Source organism: Lonchura striata, chromosome 20 (assembly GCF_046129695.1).
Source record: "Lonchura striata isolate bLonStr1 chromosome 20, bLonStr1.mat, whole genome shotgun sequence".
NCBI classification, from domain to species: Eukaryota; Metazoa; Chordata; class Aves; order Passeriformes; family Estrildidae; genus Lonchura; species Lonchura striata.
Window position 1 is genome coordinate 3856817 of NC_134622.1, and position 18913 is coordinate 3875729.

At 55.6% G+C, this 18913-nt stretch overlaps 1 protein-coding gene across 2 annotated transcripts; it reads left to right on the forward strand.

Moving 5' to 3' along the window:
* The first annotated feature begins 501 nt into the window (after positions 1 to 501).
* Positions 502 to 18785, forward strand: STX1A (syntaxin 1A). Of its 2 annotated transcripts, XM_077787481.1 has the most exons (7): positions 502 to 576; positions 3111 to 3184; positions 7579 to 7687; positions 12778 to 12851; positions 13130 to 13267; positions 14903 to 15013; positions 15646 to 18785. In XM_077787481.1, the coding sequence occupies exons 1-7, from the start codon at positions 528 to 530 to the stop codon at positions 15721 to 15723; spliced, it is 633 nt and encodes a 210-aa protein (XP_077643607.1). In that variant the 5' UTR covers positions 502 to 527; the 3' UTR covers positions 15724 to 18785. The 2 variants fall into 2 exon arrangements, with proteins under 2 accessions (XP_077643607.1, XP_077643606.1); XM_077787480.1 differs by lacking the exon at positions 15646 to 18785 and having other exon boundaries at positions 14903 to 15627.
* Positions 18786 to 18913: the final 128 nt, after the last annotated feature.

The following is an 18913-nucleotide window of genomic DNA, read 5'->3' on the forward strand; positions in this document are numbered from 1 at the left end:
TTGAAGGGAATTTGGAAAGTTCCACTGTCCCAGGTTACTCCAAGCCCCATCCAGCCTGGCCTTGGGCTCTTCCTGGGATGGGACAGCCACAGCTGCTCTGGGCAAGCTGTGCCAGGGCCTCACCAACCTCATGGTTTGATATTTCCTCCCCATGTCTAACCTGACCTCATTCTTGTTCAATTTAACAGCTGTGTTGGGGCCCCAGAGCTGGGAGCAGCTGGAGGTGTCAGGAATGTGGGGAGAGTCCAGCAAGGATCATGGGGTGGTGGCAGTGGTTCCAGTCTGGACTGTGGGAGTGCTCCCAGTCTGGGGGTGGAAGTGTTCCCTGTCTGGATGTGGGAGCACTCCTGGTCTGGGCATTGGGAGTGTTTTCAGTCAGGGGTTGGAAACCCTTCCAGTTAGGGGTTTGAAGTGCTCACAGCTCTGTTCTCTACACTCTGCAGGATGGCAGATTTTAGTGGTGTGCAGCACATCCATGTTTGCTCTTTGCTCTCTCCCCAGAAACGAAAGAGGAGCTGGAGGAGCTGATGTCTGACATCAAGAAGACGGCGAACAAAGTGCGCTCCAAGCTAAAGAGTGAGTGTTGGCCTGTGGTGGGGCTCTGCCTGGGGCACTCTTGTCCCAGGCTGGAAATACTCCCAGGGATGAGCATCACCTTCCCTCTCTGCTGTACCCTCCAGATGCTTTTATCTGCCCTTTGTGAATTTGCACCCTTGTGCCCTGTTCCCAGAATGGAATTGAGGGAATGGGGCCAGGAGCAGCTGGTGGGCTCTGAGTTTGTGCCAGGGGTTGGAGACTGGGCAAACCCCCAGCTTGGCCAAAGGTTCTCTTCAGGTCTGGGTGAGTGAACAGGTACTGCTGTGGGATGTGGTGCAGGATGTGACCTTCTATTTTTCCACTATTGGAAGAGTCAGTCAGTGTCTGAGGTGTGAGAACAAGGTGGCTGTCAACCCACTGATGGTCAGGGTTGTGCTGGGGCACTCAGACAACCCAGAATTCCAAGGTTGGACCCTAGGGGACTGAGGGAGTCCAAGAGGATGGCAGCACCTTGAGACAGGAGGCAGCTCACCCCTGGCACCTCGTTTTGCCTGTGGTGGTCTTGGACATCAGTCTGGGATTTGGTTGGCACTGGTGCAGAACACCTGGCTGTGTCTGAAGGGTAGGAGAGGAGCTGGTGCTTCCCCAAGGTGGCAGTGTCCTCACTCATCCCAGGGTTTTGTGGAAGTCTCACAGTCATGAGGTTTCAGATGTGCCTGGAGCCCTTCATTAGGCCTCCACTGGTGTGGCCATTTCCCATGTGTGGGAACAGGAGACCTGTTCCTCTGTTGTTCCCATGCTCCCTTTGTCCTCCTGACACATGATCTCAACTAGAGCCAGGAAGGAGAGCCAGGGGCCATCTTATCTACTCCACAGTCCAAGGGATCCATTCCTATGGCCCTGGACACACTGTGATCCCTGCTGATAGGGTTTGGCCTTAAAAAAACAAAAATCCTTTTCCGTAAGTGTTTTGTTCAGTGTTTTGTAAGGGCCTTTGAAAGCCTGAATGATTGCAGGACGGGCTCCTGTTTGCTGCTTCCAGAAAAGCCTCTCTGCTTTCATATTTACCTGGAGCAGCAGATGACTAGTCCTTGTGCTTTGTCCCAGATTGCCTCATGGCCAGCATGACAGAAAACAGTCAGGATTGATCAAAAACAACATCTGCTGACAACAAACTGACTTCTTCAGGCCAGACATTACTCATGCAGGGGCTAATTCTAATTACTGGCTTCTTGGGAAAATGTGATTTTAGTAGTTATCAGAAATGCCCAGTGTTTGCCAATACCATTCCATGGGAGTGGGGAGTGCTCTGTGACGAGTGTGAAGGAAGACCAGTCACTGATGAAATGCACTGAGCTCTGCTGCAGGGTGAGCCCTGCTGCAGGAGGAACCTGCCCTGTGCTGGGCTTGAGGGACCTGCTCCAGGATGGAAAGTGCTGGGCTCTGAGAGCTGTGGGACATCCGTGTTGGGAATGGGGTCTTCAGCCAGACTCTGGGGATGCCACCAGCTCACATGGGCTGCTTTATGTGGAGATGTGTGTCTCTGCACACTGGCCAGCCTGCTGATGGGAGCTTTCTTCCAAGTTTTATAAGCCCCTGCAATTAAGTCTTTGAATTAGTCTTTGAGGAGCAGCTTTCATAGAATCCTGGAATGATGGGATGGTTTGAGTTGGAAGAGGCCTTAAAGGTAATCTCATTTCACTCCCTGCATGGGCAGGGACACCTCCCACTGCACCAGGTTGCTGCAAACCTTGTCTAACCTGGCCTTGGACACTTCCAGGAATGGGACAGGTCCTGCTCTGTGCCAGCCCTGCTGCCCAAAGCTGACAGTGCTCCTCCCTGCCACGGCTCACAGGCTTTGGGCAGTGAGGGCTTCTTGTCAATTATTTCCTAATTAAAGGGGCAGATCCCTGTGCTGCTCCATGGTGCTCAGCACAGTGCAGGGCACTCATGCCAGCGTGGTGGGTACTCCTGTGCCAGTCCAGGCAGCTGGAGGAACTGCTATTTTTAGGTTCCCTGGAGGAGTCTTGAGGTTTGGTATTTTGCAGAGACACTTCAGCTCTGGGTTTTCTCCTCCTGCCTCTCTGGTGGAAACAGCTCTCCAATTTGTTTGAACACTGGCAATCAGACCTAAGCAATCACATTGATTTTATGTGGAAATCCTGGCTCACCAGCCGGGGGGTGACAGTGCTGCCCTTTCAGCCCCAAATCCCAGCCAGTGGCCAAGCACCAGGTGCTTTGCAGTCATCAAACAGGGCTTTGCTGCCAGGCTGAATGGTGAAGTCAGGAATTGGGAAGTGCCCAATACCAGCTGCTCCTTGATCCAGTCTTTCATAGTCCCTTTGCCAAGCAATCCCTTTGGTTAATACTGGAAGAGGTGCTCTGGATGGTGGAGTCATTCCTGGAAGTGTTCAAAAAACAAGTACACTTGGCATTTGGCAGTGTGCTTTAATGGACTTGAGGTAATGGGTGGAAAGTTGGATTTGATGATCTTGGAGGTCTTTCACAACCTTAATGATGCTGTGGTTGTTCTCCAAACAGCACAAACTAATGTGTCCTTCTGCCCTGAGCAGGCATTGAGCAGAGCATCGAACAAGAGGAAGGACTGAACAGGTCATCAGCTGACCTGCGGATAAGGAAAACTCAGGTGAGCCCCTGCACCAGGAGGGGAGAGTGGGAAGTGGCAGCTGAGGGCTCCCAGGAAGTGCTGGGAGAGGAGGCCTGTGCTTGGCTATGGAGTGGATTTCTCTTTGTGAAGCTCTGTCCTCGTGCCCAGCCATGCAGAGCTGGTGTGTAATTTTTGCTTTTCTGGTGATGCTTTGTTGAGAGAGCACCCGGTGGGATGCTCCAGCCTGGAATCTCTCCTTGCATTGCTGCAGAGCTGTATTCTATCTACTGGGGGATGTGGGTGAAGACAAAGCATCTCAGAGCCTTGTTCTGCACCCAAGAATGTGTTTTAGCAAACCATTTAAGGGATAAAGGCAACAGGAGCAGCTGGTGCTGCTCTTTATCACCCGGGCTGGGATCCAGATGTAGCTCTGTGGCTCTCACAGGGGGTTATTCACGCACAAAAAGCCCTGATATCTGCCTGCTCTGCAGTGCTGCTGGGGGAGTTTTGGCTGTTGTAGTTTATCTCCTCAGCCTGGGAAGCCCCTCAGGGAGCCTGCTCTCCCATCCACAGTTGGTGCCAGATCAGCCTGGCAGCGATGGCAATGGAGCATCTCTGCAGATGCAGCTCCCAGCTGGAACCCCAGCGCCCTCCAGCCCTGCTCCAGCAGGGAGATGCTGTCCCTGGGGCAGGCAGGAATTGTTGGGAATGTTGGAATTGTTGGGGCATGGCAGTGCCAAACATGGTGCAGCAGCAGGAGAGCAGCAAGTTCTGATGCAGAGCAGCTCTTCTGTTCCTTCCAGAAGGGATCCAGAGTGGACAGAGCTCTGTTGCAGCTGGGCAGTGTCAGGCTGTCAGCAGATCCCATCCAAGGAAAACCTTCCCTTCCTGTGGATTTCTCTCTCAGGGCTCTGAAGGTCAGGGTGACCCCAAGAGAGATCCAAAAAGAGTCTTTGCTTCCCTAGCCTGAACACAGCCAAGTGAGGAGTCTTGGAGTGCTTCCAATTGTGCCTTTTCTTCTCATTTATAATATTTTCTCTCTGACCTGCCGAGCTCTGGCTAGCAAGGAGGCCATAACATTCTGTGTGCCCTCTCAGGCAGTGTTTACCTTTTATATCAAAAGTTATACATACTATGTTTACCATTTATTGCCAATACCTAACATTTGTGTTGGACAGTGTGTCCCTACCTTAAACCAATAGGAAAGTGTTACATCACAACAAGATATGGAGGACAAGAAGAAAGGAAAGAAGAGCCATGGAGGGATTTGGGTTGGAAGGAACCTCCAAAGGTGATCCAGTCCAACCCCCTGCCAAGGGCAGGGACACCTGCTAGACAAGGCTGCTCCATGCCCCATCCAGCCTGGACTTGGACACTTCCAGGGATGGGCCAGCAACAGCTGCTCTGGGCAACCTGTGCCAGGGCCTCAGCACCTTTATGGGGAAGAATCTCTTCCCAATATCTCATCTGACCCTGTCCTCTGACAGTGGGAAGCCAATCCCTCTTGTGCTGTCACTCCAGGCCCTTGTCCAAAGTCCCTCTCCAGCTCTCCTGGAGCCCCTTTAGGCACTGGAAGTGATTTAAGGTCTCCCCAGAGCCTTCTCTTCTCCAGCCTGAAAAACCCAAACTCCCTCAGTCTGGGAGTTGTGAAGTTTTCTTGCAATTTGGGCATTTCTTAGCATTTCCCTGGGTGCAGGGGAGCACCCCTTGGCCATGGCACAGAGCCTGAGGTGGGCAGGGTGACTCTGCTCCACTGTGGAGCTTTGGCTTCTGACGTGGCTGCTCCCTGACTCTGAGCTGCTGCAGGTGTTTGTCTCCCAGTATCCAGAGGGATGGAGACAGACCATGGGCCCTGGTGCTGTGTTTGACCACTCTTACGAAGATTTTTACCCCCCTTAATATGGGAATTCCATGTCCCAGCTTTGTCCCTCATCTCTTTTCCTGCCCCTGTGCACTTCCGAGAGGAGTTTTGCTCCAGCTTCTTTCTGTGCTCCCTCTGGGTCACTGTAACCAAAGGATCTCTCTAAGCTGAGCAGACCTGCTGCTTTCAGCCTGTCCTTGCTTGTCCTGTGCCCCACCTGGGGTCACCCCCACCCTTGTCCTCCTGCAGTGACACTGACCAGTTCCAGTTGTGTGTTCCCAAAGCCTGGCCTGCTCTCACCTCCCTTCCCACATTCTCTATGGGATTTGGGATCAGCCACACTGGAAAGCTGATTTAGACATGCCTGGTACTTGAAGCTTGGTATTTCTGTAGGTTTTTGTGCCTTCTCTAGTCTGTATGGACTTGCCATTAGCTAAACACTGAGTAAAGGAATGAATGAGGAGCTGATTCCCCCTTGTTAAGGAGTTGTAAACTAGGACTAGCTGAGCATTAGGATTATGGACTTATGTTCTGGCTTTGCTGTGGTCATCTCCAGCCAGAAGAGTCTCATCAGATCTGGACCTGCCTGCAGCAGACCCAGGTACAGGGGTCACAGTTCCTAAGGGCATCCCCAGTCCAGAAATGCAGCCAATGATGCAACTTCCCAGAGGTTCTCAGACAGTATTTGCCATGTTTCTAAGTATATATTATATATAAAAATATAAATTTTGTGTTTTACCCCATAGGATAAACACTTCAAAAATACCTTCCTGTTAATCACGTGAAGGGCAAGGACCCCAGTTTCAGTATGTGCTTTTTGGGGGCTGTCAGAGCCCACTCTGAATACCCAGAGCTTTTATCAGCTCTTTGGAAATCCAGTTTGGGCTGCTTTGTCCATGTTTGGGGAGTGCAGAGTTGCTAGACCTGAGTGAAACAAATCCTTTTCCTAACTTGAGTTAATATTTTCTGTTTAATGAGTTCAGTCACAAGGTACATTTTAATAAGCTTTTTATTTGCTGTGAATTTTCAGGTAGGTTTCTGTAATGTCTGAAATCCATTTAAAATGCTTTTTTCCAGCTGATTTTGCACAAATATCCATATTCCTTCTAAAATAAAATGCATATTGTGGGATGCTCATAGGAACATAAAATAACAATCTGAGAAAATAAACACTGAGTTAAGTAATTTCTTAAGCAAAAGAGGTGTAGCATGGTGTGCTAGTGAGCAGGAAGGGTATCACTCAGCACCCAGGCTATTTTTGGCTCCAGAACAACATATGTTGATAGTTTTCAGCTGAATGAGAATGAAGTGGATTTTAGGAAAAACAATTTTGGAGCAGCAGAAGAGTCGCTAGGATGGCACGTCACGTTGTTGCTGGATTTTGAGCTGAGATGCTTGGGAGCTGCTGTGACCTTGCTCTGGGCCAGCACCTCTCGAGCAGAGGAGAGAGCTGGAGCTGCCAGGGGCGTTGGTGTGAGGTTTGTGGTGGAGGAGGGAGGAGATGAGCTGAGGCTCTCCATAAATACTGTGCTGTTGCTGGCTCAGAATAGCTGCAGAGCCCCTGGCAGCATCCCCTGGAGCTGCCTCCTGTGCTGGCTCCTGGAGGTGGGGCTGTGCTGGCTGCTCCAGGTGTAGGAACACCTGCACCAAGACATCTGAGTGCTGCTGGTGCCAGGCACGTCTGAATTTCCCTCACTGTGCACTGTCCAGAGATGGGAACGGAGCTGGAGAAGGCTCTGGAGCACAGGTCTGATGAGGAGCAGCTGGGGGGGCTTAGCCTGGAGAAAAGGAGGCTCAGGGGGGACTTTCTCACTCTCTACAACTCCCTGGCAGGAGGGGACAGCCAGGTGGGGGTCAGGCTCTGCTCCCAGGGACAAGGGACATACAAGAGGAAACAGCCTCAAGTTGTGCCAGTGGGGGTTCAGGCTGGGCATGATGATGAATTTGCTCACTGGAAGGGTGGTCAGACATTGGAAGGATGGAGTCCCCATCCCTGGAGGTGCTGAAGGAACAACTGGAGGTGGCACTCAGTGCCCTGGGCTAGGTGATGAGGTGGGCATTGGTCACAGGTTGGACATGGGAATCTTGGAGGTCTTTTCCAAGCTAAATGATTCTGTGGTTGTGCCTTTGAGCAGGGCTGGGCACTGTTGCCCCCAGCACTGCAACGTGATCCCCGTGGGTCCGTGCTGTGCTTGTGCAGGGTCTGGCACATCTCAGCAGCACAGCAATGGCAGGCAGGGCTCAACCCAGGGCTCTGCCGTGGCCTCCAGGCTTTCTAGGCACAAACAGTGCCAGGAGGGTGCTGCCAGCTTCCCAGGGTATCTTCTCAGGGCTGGAAGCTGTGCTTAGGTAGGGCTGGATGAGGGATGCCTCAGGTCCACTCCCCTGGGGACGTGTCACCTGCTGCCACCTGCCTCCTTCATGCTCTGTCACGCTCTCTGGAGCAGCTGTTGGGCTGGAAATGCTTTTGGGGTGGTTGGAGGTGCCAGGAGGTGCTTCCCTGCTGCAGGGGTGGCAGGGCTCTCCCCATGATGGAGCTCTCAGCTCCCTGTCTCCTTCTCTTCCCTCCCAGCACTCCACCCTGTCCCGCAAGTTCGTGGAGGTGATGTCGGAGTACAACGCCACGCAGACGGACTACCGGGAGCGCTGCAAGGGCAGGATCCAGAGGCAGCTGGAGATCAGTGAGTAGCCCTGCCGTGGGCCACAGTGTGCTGTGAGTGCCACGGGGCCCGTCCTGCACTGCCTCCCAATGGATCACAGCTGCTCCCACAGCTGGGCAGAGATCCTGGGAAAACCCGGATGCGCAGGAGCCCCCTGTGGGAGATGGGCGTGGGGTGGTGCCTTGAGTTCCAGTGGCAGCGTGCATCCCAAAATGCTGCAGAGAGAGCACAGGCATCACAAGGAGAGGGATTTCTTCTGTGTCTGCAGCTAATTTTTAATTCAAAGAAGCTCATGGGAATTCTTGATTCCTGTGCATACTTGGCCTTCCTCAGGGCGCTCTTTTTCATGGATGAACTTAGAGAACATGAGAACAGACAAGGGAATTCTTGAGATGGGAGCACTCTCTGCTCCTGATGGTCTCCCTTGCACAGGAAGAGCAGGAAGCACCTCTCTGGGCCCAGGACTGATGGCTCTTAGCAGCCATTGTGTTGTGGTCAAGGGTGGACCTCAGGTGAGACCTCACCCAGGTGACACTACTGTGGCACTGAGATCCCTGAGTCATCATTTAGGAACAGTCCAATCCTGCCTCTTTATAGAAACACTCTCCTTATGGTTCTTCTGGGCAGTCAGTGATACCTGGATAGTTTAGAGCAAAGGGTTGATCTCCCAGCAAAGAGGAACCATGTAATTAGGAGAATAATCAAGGGAAAAGCCAAGGCATGCAGAGATTAAAGGTGATTTCTGCAAATAATCTGACTTCCAGACATGTTGTGGGGTTTGTGCTCAGGATGGAAGGCTCTGAATGTAGTCCTTTTTTTTTTCCTAACAATCAAATGAATGTTTTTCTTTTCTCCAGCAACTCACTGTGAATAATGACAGAAGATCTGTGAGTCTCTGTTGTCCTTGGTGGTCCCCTGTGGGAATGTTCTTTATTAGTCTGGGAATCTGGGTGCTGTGGGGTGTGGGAATTTCTGTGGAGGGCTGGAAGGTGTGCAAGCCTTCATCTTAGTTCAGATTAGTCCTTCTGATGTCTAATACTCACAGGGCTGAGTGACACGAGGCTCAACAAGAGCTTGCCAGTTTGCTGTAAAGCAGGATGTGTCACTGCTCCAGCTGCCTGACTCATCCCTCAGCCAGCATCACCCTGCAGAGACAGCTGAGGAGTGGCTTGTCATGGGAACAGGAATTTAAGGTATCCCTGAGCCTCCCTCTGAGAGAGGAGGTTTGGAAGGATTCAGCCTTGTCCTTGATTGGATGCAGACCTGAAAGAAACCTTCCTCTTGTTTTTTCTTACTGAATTTTGGGAGGGCTCTGCTGCTCTGCTTAAATCCTGAAGATACATCCTTATTCTTGTGTCTGCTCTGTCCATCCTGCCAGGCTGTCAGTGCCTGACAGAGCTGGTGGGGGGAGGGAAGGGGCTGCTCAGGAGACCCCATGGAGCAATGTGTGGTGTAGGGGAGCTGTCCCAGTTCCTGAGAGCAAGGGACCCGTGTTCCCTTCAGGAGGGGGGTGTGGAGGAGTGTGTGGATAAGTGCATTTCTCATTGCTGCAGAAGAGGTGCAGAGCTGGGGTGGGGCTGTGCTGGGGAGGGACACAGCCAGAGCTGCATTCCCCCATCAGGACAGTGGAGAGTATTTCCTGGCAAAAAGACTCATCCAAAGGAACAGCTTATGGATCTTTCACCAGGAGTGCTGCCTGGGCAGGGGCTCTGCTTGGCCTGGGGTGTCCCAGCTGCTCCTGCACAGGCTCTTTGGGACAGGGCTCAGCTGGGATGTGGTGACTGCACAGATCTCCACAACATCCTCTTGTTTCCTGCTGAGGAGTCCAGAGATAGAAAGTGCTGGGAGCTCTGACAGCAAAGCCAGTAAATCACTCAGGTATTCAGAGTATGAGAGCAGGAACTTCTCAGTTGCTCAGGTGCTCTGAGCAGGCTCCCTAGCACCAGCAAGTTTCTCCATCCTCACCACATGTGGTTCTGCAGGTAGGTGATGTAGAGTCACTGCCCTGGGCTGTAGCCACCCCCTGGGGCTCCCCACAGCCCTCTCAGGATCTGTTCCCTTCTCCTTGTGCAGGCACTGCTGTGTCTGTGTGTGCCAGAGGTTGTGCTGTGCAACCATCAGCATCACACTGCCACCAGGAGCAGCTCTGAGGGCATGAAGTGTGCAGGGTTCTGTAGCTGAGTCCTTCTCATCCTGATACCAGCCTGGGCAGTGCCAGACCTGTCTGGGCTGGTAACAGCCAAGTGGGCCAGTCTCTCTTACCTGTTACCTCACAAGCAGGTGGACAGGACAGCATTATCCATCTCTCCATGAATTGTATGCATTTGTGTCTGATGAGAGCTCAAAAGCCAGCTCCAGGCAGAGGATCCCAGCCTTGGAATGGTGCCTTGTCCTCAGTGTAAGCCCCAGCTGTGCTCTGCAGGTGCCTGCTGCTGGGAGGAGGGATGCTGCCAGCCCAGGGGATGCTGCCAGCCTGAGGAGCCCAGCTGAGCCCCGATTTGGCCATGGCACATTGGACTCCTCCAGCCCTGAGCTGCCTTCCCTATTTATAAACCATCTGCAGGCAGAATTGGACAAACTGGCAGCCAGTGTCAGCTGGGCTGTGGCACCAGAAGCTTCCCTGGGAGCTTCCCCCACACCCTGACAGGGTTGCTCCTGCCCCATCCCCTGGGAGCTGGTCCATGGGGGTGCTCACTCTGTCCAGATGGGCATTACAGGCCCAAGGACTGTGCCTGAACTCTCCTCAGTGGCTTCACATCCACCTGTGCCAGGGTTTCCAGTGGCTCTGCAGTGACCTGGGCAGTGTCTCTCACCCTCCTCTCCCTGCCAGCTTAGGGCTGAGTTTGCTTCTCCAGCTTCCTCCATGTTTTGGGCTTGTCTTGTTGGCAGAGCTGTTTCTCCCCAAGAAACTCTAATTGTTAGAGATGCCAAATAAGAAGCAAATGTACTCTGGGGCTCTCTGGGAAGGCCCAGGTTCAATTCTCAGGATTCTCTAGTGTTTCACCAAATTTTGGGGCAGGAGTGTTCCTCCAGGCTCTTCTCCCTTGGTGCTACCTTGCAGTGGCTCCATCCTTTCACTCCCATTTTTGGCTGTGCCATGGCCCTGTGGGACTGAGCAGATCAGGCAGGTACCCAGGACACTCTGAGCTGATTTTACTGCTGTGGAGGAGCTAGTGGCACACCAGGAGGCCAAACCATGAAGCTCAGTTAGGAGGCAGTACCTTCCTGGGAAGTCCTCTGAGGTCCTGCAGGTTGGTTATATGGTTTGGCAGGTGCTGGACTGGGTGTGGGGGGTGAGATGCAGCCTCCATGCCCCAAGCTTTGGCTCAGCTTTAAAGCAGGTTCTTCTGAGCAGCTGTGGCCCTTGGCCAGGCCAGCACTGCCTGCCCAGGTGTTAATCCATGCAGTGCCTTTGCTTTCATCCTTCACCTTGAAGCAGCTTTTGCCATCTCTGTGCTCTGCATTAGGGGAGTGAGGCAGCAGGAAGGGCAGGATGAGAACGTGTATCCCACATCCCATCCCAGCCCATGAGGGATGTGGCATCTCCTGGAGCCCTTCAGGACTGCCTCCAGGGCTGGCATTTGGCAGAGCAAGCAGCTCTCCATGGACAGCACCTGGCATGCTCCAAGGAGCCAACAGCAAGAAAAGCTGGCAGGGGTTGTCGTGGCTCATCCTTGGTGGCAGTGATGTTCTGTCACTCTAAAACATGTCATGGAGTCTGGAAATGGGCTCCCTTCTTGGAGCTGGGGATCCTTCTCCTCTGAGGACCCTTCTTGGAGCTGGGGAAGGTGGGGAGCTTGACTGATCCTGAAATCCATGAGTACACGGGTGGCAAAGCTCAGGCCTCCTATGCCTCTGTGAACCCCCTCAGGTTGTTCTTGTGACTCAAAACTGCAGCTTCTCAGGGCTCTGGGGTCACTACCCGGTCATAGTTGTCTAGACCAGCCTCACACAGAGCTCCAGCCTCTGCCCACGTGTCTGAGAGCTCTGCTCTGCCCCATTTCCCCCACTCTGAGGTGTCCTGGACTCATCCTGGAGGATGCTGTTGTCCTTTCAGTACCACTGGCTGCCGGCAGTCACAGGGGAGCATCTACAGAGCCAAAACCTGGGCAGTGCAGCTGAGCCCGGCGTCCTCGTGGCTTGAACTGGCTGGGACAGGGTTTGTCCAGAACATACCTGCTTGTGGCTTCTTCCCCATCCCTCCTCCTTCACAGACACCGTGGGTGCTGCTGCCTGCTGGTCCCTTAGGTCGGGGTCAGCTTGTCAGGACCCCAAGAGTGTAAAAGTTCTGTTTCCCAGCCCGCTGCAGCCAAAGGAGTCTGGAATGCGTCCGATTGCATTTTCACGGTTGTTTATTTCTCCTTATCTATAACATTCTTTCTCTGACGTGCTGAGGTCCATCCTGAAAGGAAGCCGTGGCAATCTGCCTCGAGCTTCGGGCAGCTCCCACGTTATATACTCAAAACTACCTGTGCCATGTTTACAATTTCGTGCCAATACCTACCATCTATGTTAGACAGTGTGTCTCTACCTTAAACCAACAGAAAAGTGTCACCATCACAGCAAGACATGGAGGACAAGAAGAAGAAAAAGGCCAGGACATGCCCAAATCTCTCCATCTTTTTAGAACTATATTCTAAAATTCCCTTTTTTCACCCCATGTTAATTCAAATATCATACTACTCAAACCCTTGTGGCTTGTAAGTCTTCATACAAAGCTGGCAGTTTTTTCCACGGGCTAAAATCAAAGCCACAGGTGTTTTTGAATTCTTGCCAAGGTCTCCGAGATCCCTGGCAGGATCTGGAGACAGCCAGGGCAGCCAGAGGGATGTCCTGGACTCTGACACCTTAGCACTGCTCCCTGCTCTGCAGGAATGCTTGGTGTGTCCAGGAGGGACAGGTGGGTGTTCCTGTGTGAGCTCTGCCAAGCTGGCAGCTAAAATGAGGGGTGTCAGAGCCAGGCTGTTAGAGAGCAGCCCCTCAAACTGCCCTGCATGCTCTTGGGGCTGAAAGCTTTGCTCTGTTCCACTCGTGGGAGAATTACCCTGGAGCCAGCAGAGCCCTGTGGTGGGACGGGGGGCTCCTGGCTGACCTGTGTTGTGTGGTTGCAGCTGGCAGGACCACCACCAGCGAGGAGCTGGAGGACATGCTGGAGAGCGGCAACCCGGCCATCTTCTCCTCTGGGGTAAGCACTGCCCCCAGGCCAGGGGATGGGCTGCTGGACTGCTGCCACAGTGGCCTCAGTACAAGAAATGAACACAGCCCATGTAGGAGGGGGCCTGGGGGCTCAGGGCTGGCCTGAGGATCTGTTGGAGCACTCTGGATCCCAGCACCCTGCTGCAGACTGCCTTGGGGTGGTTGGAGGGGCTCTGCAGCTCCTGCTCATCCCTCTCTTGGTGCCCCCCGTCCCAGCATGGGAGTTGGGTCTGAGCATGGTGCTCAGTGGCCTTATTGTCTCTGCAGATCATCATGGATTCAAACATCACCAAGCAGGCGCTGAACGAGATCGAGACGCGGCACAGTGAGATCATCAAACTGGAGAACAGCATCCGAGAGCTGCACGACATGTTCATGGACATGGCCATGCTGGTGGAGAGCCAGGTGGGGAAAAGGTGCAGCCCAGGGGCTCACCTGGAGGGCTTGGAGGGTGATGGGGCTCCCTGTGGTGGGTGGGGAGGCTGGAGAACAGAGCTCCCCTGCCTGGGTGGGTGCTGAGAGGGAAAAAAACACATCGAGGACCAGCATGGCTCCCAGTGGGGCTGGCCCTGGGCTCCCCAGGGTGGTTCTGGCACCCGAGAGCTGGGGTGCTGTGTGTGTAGGGTGGGAGGCTCAGTGAAGGACTCAGAAGGAGGGCAGTGGGTGGCTGCCATGCAGGGGGAGATTTCTTCATCTTCCCTGGCGCACCAGGCCCGGGTGGGTGAGCTCGGGATGGCCCCTGGGCTGTGCTGCCAGCCTGTGGCACCAGTCCCTTCAGCCAGGCACGTGCTCCTGTGTCTTTGCTCACCCCCCTTCTTGCCCGCCATGCTGCCATGGCCCGAGGAGACGTCGGTGGCAGGTAAAGGCCCACGGGCCAAGCCTCGTGGTGCTGCATGCTCTGCTCTGCATGGCTGCTCCTGCATGTCTGCTGCTCGTGTGGCACTGGGATGGCCAGTGGCAGGATGGCAAAGGTCACCAGGGCACCGTGGTGTTGGTGGCCTGTCCTGTCTGCAGTAGGGGACATATGTGGGGCATTCATGACTCCATGCCCCGCTCTAAGGGCTGGACAGTGCCAGCACCCTTGTACTTTGAGAAGCTGTGGGTGAGAAGCTCGGAGCTGCTGGCACTGGGAATTGAAGGGCACTGGCAGGCAGCAGGGCTGGCAGCTCTGCTCTGCCCTGGCATGGCACAGGTAGGAAGAAGCAGCGGAAGTTTTACACTGACAGGGAGCAGTTGGTGGGGCTCAGTGCTCAGAACCCGAGCCCCAAGGTTTGTCCTCCTTGTGTTCTCCAGCACTAGGTTGAGAAATGGGCATTGCAGAGTTGCTGGCTATGAACCCGTGGCTCTGTGCCCTCAATTCCCTCCATGCCATGCAGGGAGACACAGGGCTCCAAACCTCCTGCTCCTGCCAGCCCTGTCCAGCTGCTGCAGACTTGGTCAGGATGGGACCAAAGGAGGTGAACAAGGCTGGAGGAGCTCACCCCAACCCATGTCCCCACACCCAGAGGAGCCCCCACTCCCAGCCTAGCCCTGAAGCAGGGGCAGAGTAGGGGGGCAAGGGTCCCTGTAGGGCTCTTCAGTGTTGGCTGGCCTTGCTCCAGACCCTCCTGCCTTTGGTGGGTGCTTGTGCAGATGGGAGTGGTGGTCCCTGGTCCCTGCACGTGCATGGTTTCCTGGGCATCCCTCATGGTGCTGCTGGTGCTGTCCTTGCTCCCGTTTCAGCAGCATGCGGGGTGGTGCTGGTGTAGATCCCGTTGTGGGTTTGACGTCACCTGAGATACTGGACAGGTCAGCACCAGGACTGGGCTGGGAGCTCCCTTGGCCCTCACCCTTGCTTGTCTCCGTGCTGGGATGTGCAGAGGGATCCTCTGGGACGGGGCATGCAGCCCAGGGAACACCCAGTGGCACAGGCAGCTCTGATGGTGCTTCTCTCTGTGCAGGGCTGCTGGCCAGGGCAGCATCCCCCCGGAGCCAGGGAGCAGCAGAGCAGGAAGGAGCTGACGTGCGCGGGGGCGCGCGGGCTGTGTCCTCCTCCTGCAGGGAGAAATGATTGACCGCATCGAGTACAACGTGGAGCACTCGGTGGACTATGTGGAGCGGGCTGTGTCCGACACCAAAAAAGCGGTGAAGTACCAGAGCAAAGCCAGACGGGTGAGTCACGGCTGTGGCCGGGCCCCATTGCCCCTGCCTGCACTGCTGACACCTCCATCCCAGGCACAGCACCCAGCTGGCACCTTGCCTGCCCCGGGCAGCCTGGCACAGCTTTGCAGGTGCCCAGGGACCACATTACCCCGCACCTCTGGGAGCAGCCCAGGTCCTGAGGGTTGCACAGCTGAGGCAGAGCTCCCAGCACAGACGGTGTGAAAGATGACAGTGAGCCATAGGGCAGGGGTGCTGCCTGGGGGGAGGAAAAGGGATAAGGTGGACCCCTGAACTAGACACGCTGTGAGAGCCACATTCCTTGCAAAAACAAAATAGGGTCATGGTTCAGCTCAGACTGAGCACAGTGCCAGCTGTCTGTCCTGCTCCCAACAGCTGGTCCCGTATCAGCTTGGGGACCTGAAGGCCACCAGCTCAGCTCTGCCAAGCCAGGGCAGGAGCAGGAGTGTCCCTCCCTGCCCAGGACTGCCAAACCCTTCAGGCTCCCAGGGTGTTGCTCAGAGCCCACCATGGGCAAAGGGGAGCAGGACAGACTGCCGTTCTGAACTCCTGGGTCCATCCTGCCCCAACGCTCACCATCCCCTCTCCCCTCTCTCCCTACCGCTGCTGGGACACCTGAGCAGAAGAAGATCATGATCATAATCTGCTGCGTGATCCTGGGCATCGTCATCGCCTCCACCTTCGGCGGCATTTTCGGCTAGCCTCACCCCCCAGGACTGTTTGTGTGCGATGGATGGAGCCGCGCGTGCCATGGGGCTGCAGCCACACGGAGCAACCCACGCAGCCCCGGAGCCTCCCAGCAGCATTTCAGTTTCTAATGCATGGTTGTTTGTGACGCTGTGTGTGCGGTGCGGTGCGTCTGTGTGGAGGGAGCTCCAGCCCCGGGGCGCAGGCGGGGGCCGGCGATGGTGATGGGTGCAAGGGGGACCCCGGGGGGGAACCCGAGCTCTCATCACTGCTCCAGGCTGGGTGGCTGCCTGGGACCGGGTGGGGGATGGAAGTGCCCGTGGGCACTGCTGCTCACGGTGTGATGGGCAGTCTGTGTGACCCGAGGAGGGAGGGATGATGGGTGTTAGGGGTCCTCACGGTGCCCAGTCAACCTCCCCAGCTTGCCCATCACCTCCAGCTCTCATGTCTGTCAGCCGCATCTGTGCTTGCAAACACCTTCCCTTGGGCTGCTTCTCTCCGGGGCCCTTCCCCAGGGGTGCGCTCTGCCCGGCCCTGCCTGGCCAGTGACTCTGTCTGGCTCTGGGGCTCCATCCCTGCCACTCCTCCCTTGGCAGGGCTGTCCCCTCCCTACATGAGCCCTCACCCCAGTAGGGTGCCAAAGGCTGGAGGTGCAGGTGGTGGGTGCCTGATGGAGCAGTGTGGAATAAGGAGATGCTGCTTGGGGCCATCACAGTTGCCTGGGGACAGGAATAGGGCACAGGGGGGCCAGTGCTGCTCCTGGATGCTGGCCTAACAGGGCAGGATGGCACGGATAGTCTAAGGCCAGTGAATTTCACTGGCTGCTCATCCTGCAGCACAGCCTCAGGCAGTGCTCTCAGCCCTGGCACACGGTGCTCCTGGCTCTTCTTGCCCGCGGGCCTGGACTCTGCCTGCCGGGGTTTGGGGCCGTTGCTGATGTCCACCAGCCCCTGGCAGCACTCACCTGCAAGCAGGGCTGCTCCAGCCTTGCTTTTTCATACCCATGGCCGGGGGTTAGAAGCAGTTGGGCTTTCTCCTGTTGTGGTCCCAGGAGCAGCCCTTGCTGCATCCAGCCCCCTGCAAGCGAGGAGTAGCAGCCTTCCTCCTCCTGTACCCAGTCAGGTTCTGAACAGGCCAGTGCCTGCCTGTTTGCCACCTCCTGGCACCCTGCTGCTGCTGGCACCATGTCCTTCTGCCCAGCCATCCAGTGAGGCACCTGCTCTCAGTGGGGTGCTGTGGGACAACCTGGGTGTCCTGTGCCCTCTGCTGCGCCCGTGACACAGATGCAGCTGCTGTGGGGGTCTCACAAGCAGCTCAGGGGGGTGCAGTACTGCCATTGCCTGTTTCGCTCAGGCTAGGGACAGGGCTCTGCCCTCACCTTCCTCTGGAGACCCCAGGGCTCTGGCTGGCCTGTGCACATGCCAAAGCACCACAGAGGAGTCCCAGGGTAGGCTAGGCTCTCTGCCACTCTGGGACAGGGGCTGGCTGTCAGTGCTGGTAGCAGAACAGGGCCACTTGATGGCAGCCAGTACTCCAGCCTCAGGCAGCGTCACCTCCCAGCTCCCACCAGCACCAGGGCAGGGCAGCTCCACAAGCTGGCAGGGTGCTGTGGCTCAAGCACTGGCTGTGCGTGGTGCCCCTGGGTGCAGGGGAAAGGCAGTAGCTGCCCCACAGAGTGCTGCCTGCCCCAGGGCCAGCCCTGCCCAGCAGCAGCCCTGACACAGCTTCTCTGCCATGTTACCCAGTCCCCCCAGCCAGTCCCTTGCTGCATGCAGCTGCCCTTGGGAAGTGGCTCCAGCCTGGTTCCCCACACTGCCCACTCCAAGCCCCTCGGGGTGCAGCCATGGGAACATCCCAGACCAGAGCCCCCTTCCTTCACAGTCCCACAGCACCGATGTGAGCTCCAGCACTGCAGCCTGTGTGCACTGAAGGGCTTGGGGCACCAGGACCATGCAGGCAGGGCTGAGGCAGGCAAGGGCAGGGTCTCTGCTCCAGGGGGACATGTCTGGCTGCAGGAAAAGGCAGTGGCCATGCTTCTGTCCCTCAGCAGCTCCCTGCCACTGCCACCCACGCTTACTCTGCCAGGCAAGAGCCCCAGGGCCCCTCCAGGAAGCAATAACACTGGGCAGGCAGGGAAACCCTCCTCCCAGGCTGCTGCCCTGCAGCCATGCTCCTGCCCTGCAGCCATGCCAACTGCTAGCACAAGGTAACTTTTTTTTCTTCCAGGCAGCGGCTTTAGTGGCACAAGCTCACCTGACATCTTGGCTGTGGCACCCCTGTCAAGGCACAAGGCCAGGAACTGCCCCGGGGGGGAAGTCTTGGCCCTTGCTCCTTGTTGGCACCACCACTGCCAGCAGCCCCCACAGCAGCAGGAGTCAGATGGGGCCAGTCAGGGCCGCTGGCACTTTGCTGGGATCCTGTGGGCAGCAGCAGTGCTGGGCTCCAAAGCAAGGGAGATGAGGAGCAGGCTGCCACTGCTGCCCCACAGGCAGGCTCACACTGTCCTCGCTGTGAGGGGAGGGTGTTTTGGTGCAATAATTACCCCTGCACTACGGGAAGCCCCATTGAGTTCCTTTTCACCTACCTGTCGTTGCATGTACAGACCAAATCACCAAGTGTGGTTGTGCTTTGGGAAGATGTTTCACCTTTTCTTTCCAGCCCCAAACCTGCACCTGCTTGTCCTTTGGGTTCCACCACCTCTGTTCCAAGTGCCACCCGCCCTCCCCATGCCGGGAGCGTGTTGATGCAGTATTCCATGAGCAGTGTGGGGCACGCACAGCTTGCACTCGAACTGGGGATTGGGTTTTTTTTTGTAATTAATGTACTTGAAGGCTTTCCGAGCCCCCTGTGGAGTTCTACTGTTGCTGTACTGTGAGCTAAGTGTCCTTGTTTTCTATGTGGATCTTGACCCTGGCTTGCTCTGTCTCACTGGGCTGGATGACACTGTATGTTGCCTCTCTTTTCCTTCCCTCTTTTCCTTCCTGCTAGCATTCCTTTCTTCTCCCAAGGCTTTGGGTGCAAAACAGCTTCCCATTTTGTGGAATTTTTATGTAGAATAAACATTTGTAACTGTAAAGCTCTGGGTGGCACCTCTCCTTGTTTCAAGGGAAGGGAGGATGTGATGGGGGAGTCCACTCAGCCCCAGCATTTTGGAAGCACTACAGCAAACAGGGTGGGCTTGGTGCCAAGCACCAACAGGAGCAA

Excerpts from the sequence above, each read along its gene's own strand:
- STX1A (XM_077787480.1), top strand. The coding sequence starts at position 528 with ATGTCTGACATCAAGAAGACGGCGAACAAAGTGCGCTCCAAGCTAAAG. Across the intron at positions 3,185-7,578 it reads TGCGGATAAGGAAAACTCAG|CACTCCACCCTGTCCCGCAA; the intron begins GTGAGCCCCTGC and ends CTTCCCTCCCAG. Across the intron at positions 7,688-12,777 it reads CCAGAGGCAGCTGGAGATCA|CTGGCAGGACCACCACCAGC; the intron begins GTGAGTAGCCCT and ends GTGTGGTTGCAG.